At 37.7% G+C, this 12,396-nt stretch overlaps 1 protein-coding gene across 2 annotated transcripts in view; it reads left to right on the top strand.

Annotated features, from left to right (window-relative positions):
* The window catches only part of LOC113017443 (butyrophilin subfamily 2 member A2-like), a 97,033-nt gene extending 84,884 nt beyond the window's left edge, over positions 1-12,149 (top strand). The window contains exons 1-5 of one of the 2 annotated variants that reach the window (XM_080293579.1): positions 5,393-5,602; positions 5,816-6,157; positions 10,268-10,555; positions 10,647-10,766; positions 10,884-12,149. In XM_080293579.1, the coding sequence (XP_080149705.1) occupies positions 5,503-5,602; positions 5,816-6,157; positions 10,268-10,555; positions 10,647-10,766; positions 10,884-11,053 (1,020 nt within the window). In that variant the 5' untranslated portion in view covers positions 5,393-5,502 and the 3' untranslated portion in view covers positions 11,054-12,149. Of the gene's footprint in view, positions 1-5,392; positions 5,603-5,815; positions 6,158-10,267; positions 10,556-10,646; positions 10,767-10,883 lie in introns of those variants that run through there. The other variant, XM_080293573.1, reaches the window with a different exon arrangement.
* The last annotated feature ends 247 nt before the right edge of the window (positions 12,150-12,396 follow it).

Below are 12,396 nucleotides of genomic sequence, written 5' to 3'. Positions count from 1 at the left end.
AAGTTGTTTGTCATTGGTTACAACTGAACTTTCACACGCCTCCTCATGAGTGACAGCTGTAATCCACCTGAGATCAATTGTTCAATTTCGGAGACATTTCCAGGAAAAATGATACAGAAAGGTATAGGATTTGCTTGACAGATGGCCAATATTTGGCATGTGATAACTAGTTCAACAATTTTGTGTGTGATGACTCAAGCAATGGATGTATGACTATTAGTTTTATTGGGAACAACTATTCAGCATCCATAGGTATGATTACTTTTGACTGACATGACATAGGCAAATGGAAATGTCAGAAAGCAGCAGGGAAATGTATGGAAGCAACTGATTCATGTCCAAAATCATTTGCAGTTTGTTCAGAGAGAGGAGAAATTGCTACTATGATGTGCACAAATGACTGAGTGTTGTGGAGGTTGAACTAATAGTTATGAGAATTTCAATTCTGATCTGAGAAACGCACCAAAGCGACTGAGAAAAACTGTAAGCTGTTGTTTTGAGTTCATTCCGTTTCCCATGTCCTGTGTTTGGGTCCACAACAGGCCTGTCATATAGCCCTCATATAATAGTTTTCTATGACATTTTGTCTCTATATCTGTATGTACTAGCACTGTAATCTTAAAACTATGATTACATCAGCTGACATGCATCAACATACATTTATTGAGGATAGCAGAAGCTATTGCAGAATACACTTGGATACAATTTTGTGCCTGCTATTCAGTACAGTAGCAGTAAATTAATTTTTATGAACAAAAAAAAGTCTTACCTGTCATTGACAAATGTCACTATAAAGTTAACAGAAAGAGAAGTACTAGTCTACTTTTTTTCTACAGTGACAGAACATACAAGAATGCAGTTGCATTTAAGATGACTGGTGTGCTTTTCCAGTTTGTTGGGTAGATTTTGACTTCGCATAGTGAATGTTTCTTTATATTTCCATAATCCTGGAAGTCCCACCAACAGAAACTTGGACACCAACAAAAAAATTACACCAATGGTGCGTACCATACTAAGCATGCTGGACTTATGAGTGAGTTCTTCTAGACTTAGACTTAGAAGATTAGAACTTTTAGTGTCATAGTACAGTTGCTTGCCCAATAAAATTATGTAACAAGACCACAAGGTGTGAATGTAAAAAACAATATACAAAGGAAGAATAGAATATATATATATATTATAAAAAATATATATTATTAAAAAGTTATGCAATATTGCTTAACTTTGAGAGAGAGAGAGAGAGAGAGAGAGAGAGAGAGAGAGAGAGAGGGGAACACTATGTACACTAGAATATAATAAATAATAAATAAGGGTGGAACGACTATGGAAATTGCTTATTTTGCGCGGAAATGGCACATCTGGAAAAAAAACCAACATATTGCACAATGGAAAAAAAAAATACAATAATAAATACAGTGGGGCAAAAAAGTATTTAGTCAGCCACCGATTGTGCAAGTTCCCCCACTTAAAATGATGACAGAGGTCAGTAATTTGCACCAGAGGTACACTTCAACTGTGAGAGACAGAATGTGAAAAAAAATCCATGAATTCACATGGTAGGATTTGTAAAGAATTTATTCATAAATTAGGGTGGAAAATAAGTATTTGGTCACCTCAAACAAGGAAAATCTCTGGCTCTCACAGACCTGTAACGTCTTCTGTAAGAAGCTTTTCTGTCCCCCACTCGTTACCTGTATGAATGGCACCTGTTTGAACTCATCATCTGTATAAAAGACACCTGTCCACAGCCTCAAACAGTCAGACTCCAAACTCCGCCATGGCCACGACCAAAGAGCTTTCGAAGGACACCAGGAAAAGTATTGTAGACCTGCACCAGACTGGGAAGAGTGAATCTACAATAGGCAAGCAGCTTGGTGTGAAAAAATCAACTGTGGGAGCAATCATCAGAAAATGGAAGACATACAAGACCACTGATAATCTCCCACGATCTGGGGCTCCACGCAAGATCTCATATCCCGTGGGGTCAAAATGATCATGAGAACGGTGAGCAAAGATCCCAGAACCACACGGGGGGACCTGGTGAATGACCTGCAGAGAGCTGGGACCAAAGTAACAAAGGTCACCATCAGTAACACACTACAACGGCAGGGAATCAAATCCCGCAGTGCCAGACGTGTTCCGCTGCTGAAGCCAGTGCATGTCCAGGCCCGTCTGAAGTTTGCCAGAGAGCACATGGATGATACAGCAGAGGATTGGGAGAATGTCATGTGGTCAGATGAAACCAAAGTAGAACTTTTTGGTATAAACTCAACTCGTCGTGTTTGGAGGACGAAGAATACTGAGTTGCATCCCAAGAACACCATACCTACTGTGAAGCATGGGGGTGGAAACATCATGCTATGGGGCTGTTGTTCTGCCAAGGGGACAGGACGACTGATCCGTGTTAAGGACAGAATGAATGGGGCCATGTATCGTGAGATTTTGAGCCAAAACCTCCTTCCATCAGTAAGAACTTTGAAGATGAAACGAGGCTGGGTCTTCCAACATGACAATGATCCAAAACACACCGCCCGGGCAACAAAGGAGTGGCTCCGTAAGAAGCATTTGAAAGTCCTGAAGTGGCCTAGCCAGTCTCCAGACCTCAACCCCATAGAAAATCTGTGGCGGGAGTTGAAAGTCCGTGTTGCTCAGCGACAGCCCCAAAACATCACTGCTCTCGAGAAGATCTGCATGGAGGAATGGGCCAAAATACCAGCTACTGTGTGTGCAAACCTGGTAAAGACCTATAGTAAATGTTTGACCTCTGTTATTGCCAACAAAGGTTATGTTACAAAGTATTGAGTTGTATTTTTGTTATTGACCAAATACTTATTTTCCACCCTGATTTACGAATAAATTCTTTACAAATCCTACCATGTGAATTCATGGATTTTTTTTTCACATTCTGTCTCTCACAGTTGAAGTGTACCTCTGGTGCAAATTACTGACCTCTGTCATCATTTTAAGTGGGGGAACTTGCACAATCGGTGGCTGACTAAATACTTTTTTGCCCCACTGTACCAAGTACTGCTCACGCTCTTATCATATCGGGTAATGTCTGTGTCTTATGGTTCCTGTTTTACTTTGAAGAGGTCTTGTGTTCTGTGTTCATTGTTTTAGGTTCACATTTTTTCCTGTTATGTCATCACGCCACATGGTCATAGGGACACATGTATCAGCTGTGTCCCCATATGTTTTCCGTCCCCTCGTCACCTCCTGTGTATTTAAACATCACAACCTTTCCTCAAAATGAAATACTGACATTACAGAATGCATGGTTTTATACTAAAATGGCAGAGAGGATAAAAAAATGTGGTTTTAATGGAAGTTAATGGGGGCATTTTTGTACACGTAGGTGTCAAGAAGGAGTATTTGGCACTACAAAAACAAAATAATGCAATGAAATCAGTTTTGTTGCTGATGGTTGTCCAAAACTTTAATCACCACCAATATCCCATTCATATACTGTTTAGTATATCAAGTTTTATTGTCATTTCAGCCATGTACAGTGATACAGTACAGAGTGAAATGAGACAACATTCCTCCTTTTTGGAAAATAAATTATTTGAAAGCTTACCAAAATATATCTAAAGAGATTGTCCAGGTTGAAAGATTTTACAAGAACAATCTCAGTCCACAGGCTATAACACAAAGGCTCTCTGGCCTTAAGTACTAATTGCCAGGGTACCTCCTCTCTGTGGAGAAACAGCTCTACACAGAGGTGGTACATAAGGCTGGAAAGAGGGTAGGACACGTCCACGCAGGCAACACAGCCAGTAAACTCTAAAGGTACAGATCAATGATTAACAGATGAGGTCATTTCAGTGGACTTTGACAGAGAAACTGACTGCATCCTGTGACTGTGCGAGGCAAGTAGGCTTTAATAATACTTTAAATTTCATTTAAAATGATCAGTAGGGAAATGATTGGTTGCATAAAATGCTTTTAATCATTTGTTTAATCTGTCCAAACCTTTTAGTCTGTTGTTTGTTTTCTACATCTGACCGAGTAAATATGGAGTGTCACGGTCCTGGGTCGGTGACCCAGTGTATGAACTTTTGTTTTATTATTATTATTAATCCGTGATTTCATTGTGGTTTATGATTACTTGTGTTTTGGTTTCTGTTTTGTATGTCATGTCACTGTTGTCTCTGTGCTCCGTGGTCCCTTTGTTCAGTGTGAAGTCCTTGCCTCTGTCGTGTGTTTCCTGTTTTACTTTGACGGTCCCTTGACCCATGGCAGTGTTTCTAGTTTTACGTCTCCCCGGTCTCGGCTGTTTAATTAGTGTCATCTGTGTTTCCCTCCTGGCCCTCATTCCCTCATTTACTCCTTGTATTTATTGTCCGTGTTTTCCTCCGAGTATAAGTACCCTTATACTCGCCTGTGTGTTCTGTTCACAGTTTTTCCGGTTTGGTTTTATTTTGACTTGTGCAAGCAATAAAGCTTAGGTTTTTTGAGTTTAAGTTTTACATCCTGGAGTCTGCTTCTGGTTCCTGCCTTCTGCACACAGACCTTGAAAGGAGGATGCAAAAGTGCTTGAAGTCATGTCATATGATATTGTGACTGGAGAGCTAGGGGAAAGTAGACCACAGAAAAAAAGTTGATATAAATGTGTATATAAGATATATATGAGTGTCATAATATTTAATATGTTTTCTCATTGGTACATTTGATATGCAATATAATATTTTACAAATGAAGTATCAATATTATATAAATATGGCACAGGCACTGCCACTCTGAGAGTGATTTATCAACAGCATATCAAGCTGACTGTGTGAACCATGTAGCCTGGACTTAACTGTTCAGCCTTTGTAGTGTTTTAAGTTGTTATACCCCTGAAAAATACATGTATGGAGAATTATAACTGAGAACACATTCTACAATTTTAGCATCTGTGTCGTATGATCATCCAATTAAAGCTGCTGTCTGAAACTCACAGACCGGGGGCCTCTTGCGGCCCACGTCACCCCTACTTGCAGCCCGTATATTGAAGAAATATAACGCAATTTGGCCCTTGAAGTCACTTTTTTGTTAGGGAGAATTTGTTTGTTGCTGAGTGCAATGTCCAAATACATTCTTTTAATTCAAAAAATTAATTCATATGAAGGCAATATGAGCAGAGAGTACAAACATGTTGAGGGATTGGCTCTGTTGGTTCAATGAGAGAGGTATTTGTAAAGAAAACAATTTTCACTAGCAGTCAGAAACTAATGTGTACACTTATGTCTGCATTTTTAATTTTGTTAAATACGAACAAAATTATAGCAGAAGTGCTGCCACGCGTCTGGCCAGAAAAAGATTTGTTTTCAATTTGTTTATTTGGTAGTTGACAGACACACAATGACACAATGACAGTTGCCTCAATATGTTTTATATGTCTACAATTGTGATGTGAAAAGCCAAATCATAATTGTTTATAGTGATTATTTGTATGATTAATGTGCAATTTCTTTATGATTTTTTTCCCATATTTTTCATTTCAGTCTTCAAACTTCTACAATGTTTTGCCTGAAGGACGGACGTTGCTGTAAGATGCCACTTGGGGCCATCTGTGTCTTTCTTTTTCATCACTCTATTTTTTTCTTTCAGTTTTGTGGAGGTAAATAAGTCTTATGTTCATGAAGTTACACAAATTATACAAAACATCGAAGTCTATTAATTACACAGATATTTATGTTATTGATTAAATATCAGCCGTTTAATTTATGTCATAGAGTAAAACAGCAAATTTAAAAGAGTTACATCACCTGGGCTTCTGAACCTTTTTTTTTTTTTTTAACATGTTTAACACGTATTTGTAATTTTCCTTTAGGTGTGTCTCAGGTGGTTGGTCCATCTGAGCCAGTTGTGGCAATAGTTGGTGATGACACTGTGTTACCATGCCATCTGGATCCTGCTGTGAATGCTGCTGATATGACAGTAGAGTGGACACGATCTGACCTCACACCTAAATTTGTGCATGTTTGGCGTGACGGCGTGGAGCTCGTGAATAAAAAAAATGAAGCCTACATGGAAAGAACATCCCTACCCATTAACAACCTGAAGCTCGGAGACATTTCACTAAAACTCTCCAAAGTGAAACTGTCAGATAGGGGATCATACAAATGCTTCATTCCTGCCCTTAGTGGACAAACCACTGTTGAGCTTGTTGTTGGTAAGTGGAGATATTGTCCTTGTACAGAAAGGTCAAAATGATATCTGATGTTGAAAATCATCAGTCATTATTTAGTTTAGAAAAAGTACAATGATAGTAGTAAAAAATCATAAGGGTAAAATAAACATGTTATGCTGCACTATCATTTAACACATACATGCAAAAGAACATACAGAATAACACTAAAATCAAACCAATAACAATGTGCATTCAGTGTAGAGTCAATATTTGTGCTCAAAATGATGACAAACTGAAAAGAAAAATCTACACATCATCACTGAAAGGGAAAATTATTCATTTCCATTTTTAGATGAAGTGTTTTCTCAGCTAAAAGACACACTGTGGCCTCTTTATTCTATTTTACAAAGTGAGCCAATGTTTATTTAAATCAATTTCCACAAACATTTTTGCTCTAGTTTTTTTTTTGCATTCTGTTGTTTTATTACATATATATTGAATCCATTCAAAATTATTGTTAACAATTAAAACAAATGAATTCTTGCTGTTGCATTAGTACTGGAATAAATTTAGGAAAGGTTCACTCATAAATTAAAGATAGCTTGTAATAATAAGTCAAAGACAGCTGCAATGAATGCAATCAATAACAATATCAAAAGTGGTGTCTTATTTTGTTTTATTGTAGTTAGTGTTGGTAAGGTGGCACCATTTATCAAATGGAAGTACAAAGGTAGCTGATAAGCAGTTTTAGACAATGTGTTAGGTCCAACATTAAAACTACTTGATTAAAAGGGTCTTGGTGCTGCTTGCCTGGTCAGAAGAGATTGCTCTATTGTTTGGGCTGTCCTTTTTGTGCCTGAGACAGGGATATATAGGCAGGAAATCATTTGGCTTCTGATGGTTGTGGCATGGCCATTTGAGGACAGGGCTTGTTGTATTCAATTCAATTCCATTTTACTTATATAGTGCCAAATCACAACAACAGTCGCCCCAAGGCGCTTTATATTGTACAGTAGATCCTACAATAGTAGATACAGAGAAAAACACAACAATCATATGACCCCCTATGAGCAAGCACTTTGGCAACAGTGGGAAGGAAAAACTCCCTTTAAACAGGAAGAAACCTCCAGCAGAACCAGGCTCAGGGAGGAGCGGCCATCTGCTGCGACCGGTTGGGGTGAGAGAAGAAAAACAAGATGAAAGACATGCTGTGGAAGAGAGACAGAGATTAATAGCAGATATGATTCAATGCAGAGAGGTCTATTAACACATAGTGAGTGAGAAAGGTGACTGGAAAGGAAAAACTCAATGCATCATGGGAATCCCCCGGCAGCCTACATCTATTGCAGCATAACTAAGGGAGGATTCAGGGTCACCTGGTCCAGCCCTAACTATATGCTTTAGCAAAAAGGAAAGTTTTAAGCCTAATCGTGAAAGTAGAGATAGTGTCTGTCTCCCGAATCCAAACTGGAAGCTGGTTCCACAGAAGAGGGGCCTGAAAACTGAAGGCTCTCCCTCCCATTCTACTTTTAAATACTCTAGGAACAACAAGTAGGCCTGCAGTGCGAGAGCGAAGTGCTCTAATAGGGTGATATGGTACTGCAAGGTCATTAAGATAAGATGGGGCCTGATTATTTAAGACCTTGTATGTGAGGAGCAGGATTTTGAATTCAATTCTGGATTTAACAGGAAGCCAATGAAGGGAAGCCAAAACAGGAGAAATCTGCTCTCTCTTTCTAGTCCCTGTCAGGACTCTTGCTGCAGCATTTTGGATTAGCTGAAGGCTTTTCAGTGAGTTTTTTGGACATCCTGATAATAATGAATTACAGTAGTCCAGCCTGGAAGTAATAAATGCATGAACTAGTTTTTCAGCGTCACTCTGAGACAGGATATTTCTAATTTTAGAGATGTTGTGCAAATATAAGAAGGCAGTCTTACATATTTCTTTAATATGTGCGTTGACATATCCTGGTCAAAAATGACTCCAAGGTTCCTCACAGCGTTACTGGAGGCCAAGGTAATGCCATCCAGAGTAAGAATCTGGTTAGATACCATATTTCTAGGCTTTTCAGGGCCGAGTACAATAACCTGTTTTATCTGAATTCAGAAGCAGAAAGTTAGCGGCCATCCAGGTCTTTATGTCTTTAAGACATTCCTGCAGTTTAACTAATTGGTGTGTGTTATCTGGCTTCATGGACAGATAGAGCTGGGTGTCATCTGCATAGCAGTGAAAATGTATGCTATGTCTTCTAATGATGCTGCCTAAGGGAAGCATGTATAATGTAAACAGAATTGGTCCTAGCACTGAACCCTGTGGAACTCCATAATTAACCTCAGTGTGTGAAGAGGACTCTCCATTTACATGCACAAATTGGAGTCTATTAGATAGATATGATACAAACCACTGCAGTGCAGTACCTCTAATACCTACAGCATGTTCTAATCGCTCTAATAGGATATTATGGTCAACAGTATCGAATGCTGCACTAAGGTCTAGCAGGACAAGCACAGAGATGAGTCCACTGTCAGAGGCCATAAGAAGATCATTTGTAACCTTCACTAAAGCTTTTTCTGTGCTGTGATGAGCTCTGAAACCTGACTGAAACTCTTCAAATAAGCCATTCCTCTGCAGATGATCTGTTAGCTGTTTGACAACTACTCTTTCAAGGATTTTTGATATGAAAGGAAGGTTGGAGATTGGCCTATAATTAGCTAAGACTGCTGGGTCTAGAGATGGCTTTTTGAGTAAAGGTTTAACTACAGCCAGCTTGAAGGCCTGTGGTACATAGCCGATCATTAGAGATAGGTTGATCATATTTAATATCGAAGAATTAATTAATGGCAGGACTTCTTTGAGCAGTTTTGTAGGAATGGGGTCTAAAAGACACGTTGATGGTTTGGAGGAAGTAATTATTGAAGTTAACTCAGAAAGATCAATTGGAGAAAAAGAGTCTAACTTAACATCAATGGTACTAAGAGTAGCTGTAGATAATATTACATCTGTGGGATGATTATTGGTAATTTTTTCTCTAATGATTAAAATTTTATTTGTGAAGAAGTTCATGAAGTCATTACTAGTTAACGTTAAAAGGATGGTTGGCTCAAAAGAGCTCTGACTTTTTGTCAGCCTGGCTACAGTGCTGAAGAGAAACCTGGGGTTGTTCTTATTTTCTCCAATCAGCGATGAGTAGTAAGATGTTCTGGCTTTGCGGAGGGCTTTCTTATAAAGCAGCAAACTATTTCTCCAGGCTAAATGATGATCCTCTAAATTTGTGACACGCCATTTCCTCTCCAGATTACGAGTCATCTGCTTTAGGGTACGTATTTGAGAATTATACCACGGAGTCAGGTACTTCTGATTTGAGGCCTTAGTTTTCACAGGAGCTACAGTATCCAGAGTCGTACGTAGTGAGGAGGTGAAATTATTAACAAGATAATCGACCTCTGTTGGAGTAGCGTTCAGGTAGATGCTCTGCTCTATGTTGGTACAGGGCATTGAAGATGATAACAGTGGGTGGATTATATTCCTAAACTTAGTTACAGTGAATGAATACTCTATCATATTATTATCTGGGGAGTTTGAAGGATGGGTTGACAACAAAGTCATTCCTGTTCCTTGAGTGGTTTTTGATGTATGCAAAAGGAAAGAAATTATAATCTGTTTTTTGTCCTGTCTTCTTCCGCTCATCATCGACCAGTTATGGCAGATGGCTGCCGCTCTCTGAAGCTGGTTTTACTGGAAGTTTCTTCATGTTTAAAGGGAATTTTTCATTCCCATTGTTGCCATGTGCTTGATCATAGGGAGTCATCAGTTTCTCTTTATTATTGAAAGGTCTCTACCTTGCAATATAAAGCACCTTGATTTGACTGTTTGACTGTGATTTGGCACTATATAAGTAAAGCTGAATTGAAGTGAAATAAAAATAAAGCAGTCGGTAGTGCATTACAACTGCTTGATTGTTTATATGTTAAAGAAGCCCCTAAATGAATGTCAGTACCTTATGTATTGACAGCAGGGCAGGTCACTATTCAGTGGTTCAAATATGATTGGTGTAAAAGTAGTCAATACATTTCCCAGAATTTTAAACTTGGCTCTTTGGTGACTGTAACTGGTAGCAACAGTAATGTGTTTTCTCTTTTCCTAATCTTTAGGTGTAGTTTCATCACTTATCATCACTTTAATGAGAAATAGTGAGGACAGTAGTAAAGTGGTGTTACAGTGTGAGTCTGCAGGCTGGTATCCAGAGCCTGAGCTGCTGTGGTTGGACGGTGAGGGAAACCTCCTCTCTGCTGGACCTACAGAGACCCTCAGAGGTCCTGATGACCTCTATACTGTCAGCAGCAGAGTGACTGTGGAGAAGAGACACAGCAACAACATCACCTGCAGAGTCCAACAGAGGAACACCAACCAGAGCAGAGAGACACACATACATGTTCCAGGTAAAAAACAAGTTATTTAGTTATATTTTTTTTGTTTGTTTGTAAAATTGCTGCAGGCTACTTGTTGATATTCTGTGTGTTCTCATTACAGGTGATTTATTTAATCCTCCATGTAGTTCTGCTGGTCACATCATCATAAGTGTTGTTGTGACAGTCCTGCTTATTCTGGCAGTTGTCTCTGTTGTCTGGAAATATCGTTCAAAACATCAAGGTACAGTTTTTTGACTAAAAACGGAAATAAAGTGACTAAAAAAATCATCCATTATTTATTAAAGAAAGACAAAATAATGTATTTCTGTCAATTTAAATGACTTTTTTTGTACAACAGGAAGAAAGACAAAAATTTCCACTGATCACAGAGAGTGTCAGCCCCTCACTGAGAAAAAAGAGAAGCACTGCATCTCACAGAAGATAGTACTGACACTGTCGACTTTGATATGGAACAAGAAAACCTCAACACTTGTTTTAAAGAAGGAAAGGAAGACAAATTTCATTTGATAATGGTGGTTCAATTTTTAATGAGTCATAAATGTGACTTAGAAAATGATATTTATGAACTGAATCTGAAACTGCTCGAGCTACAAAAACAGCAAGATGAAAATCAGAGTCAGCTGGTAAACAATATTAAACAAATAGAACAAAATGAAAAAACATCTGACAAAATAAATGAAGAAGAGGGTATTGAAACAGAAACTAATTTTGAAACAATGAAGGAAAACCTTGAAACAGAAATAGAGGAAAAGGAAACACAAAGAAAATCAGTGTTGTATGGGATTGATGTAATGACAGAGAAGAAGATAGAGTTAGATGACACTTTATACAAAATTCATACACAGAAGGAGAAAATAGAGAAGAGGAGAAATGAAGTTCAAATACAGTTCCAATCAGGCAATTCAGAGGCATAAAAGTGAACATTAAATAACGCTCACATTATTCATTTAAGCATTCATTTATCACAGTTAAAAAAGTAAGACATTTACAATCTCTAACACAGCACTACAAGATATATTACATGGATGAAACCAAATCCAAAACAGCAGCTATAGTAGAGACGATATGAATTGCACTTATTTCACAGAAGAGAGCCTGTCATCACCATTTTTAACACAACAGCAGAAATTGGTTGAGAGACCCCAGTGACACAATTTTAAATGAACTTCAGTGACCTCTAGTGGGCATATAATTTATGATAACTGCATATAAGGAGAAATGTGTTTCAGAGCCAAAAGACAGTTGCGCTCTTTCAGTCACAAAGAACATTACAGTGTTATTGTTCCATTTTAATAAAATTCTAATAATAATATAAACCAAACATTAGATCATTTTACATATTTGGTGCCATGTACCAGTCCATACATATACTTTTACTTTTTTTTCTTTTTTTTCTTTTTATTGTCTTTGTTCTTTTTTAATGTGCAAGTTATTTACATTTTATATAATATGAGATAATAATCAGATTTCTGACTGTAACTTGTCTTTCTAAATTCCCTACAAGTGTGTATTTCTTTTTTGTTTGGTGAAAAAGAAATCAGTTTTTGTTGTAAAAATATTAAGCATGCCATTAAAATCTTTAAAATGTGTAAAAGAAAAAGAAGTACCTTATCAGGAGAATTAACTTTATTTGCAAAATACATTTAGTAAATATACAATTACTATTAATTGTATACATTTATGGCAGTTATGATCTGTCACATGATGGCTTTAGGAAAAGTATAGAGTAGACATGAGAACAGAATCTAAACACAGGCTAATATAAATACTAAGGGAGGAAGGACTACAATCACTAAGAACTAAAGAAAACCAAAACCATGACAACAATAATCAAATAATATAATTACAGA

The sequence above is a fragment of the Astatotilapia calliptera genome, chromosome 3 (genome assembly GCF_964374335.1).
Source record: "Astatotilapia calliptera chromosome 3, fAstCal68.1, whole genome shotgun sequence".
NCBI classification, from domain to species: domain Eukaryota; kingdom Metazoa; phylum Chordata; class Actinopteri; order Cichliformes; family Cichlidae; genus Astatotilapia; species Astatotilapia calliptera.
This window is presented reverse-complemented; position numbering and strand designations above follow the sequence as displayed.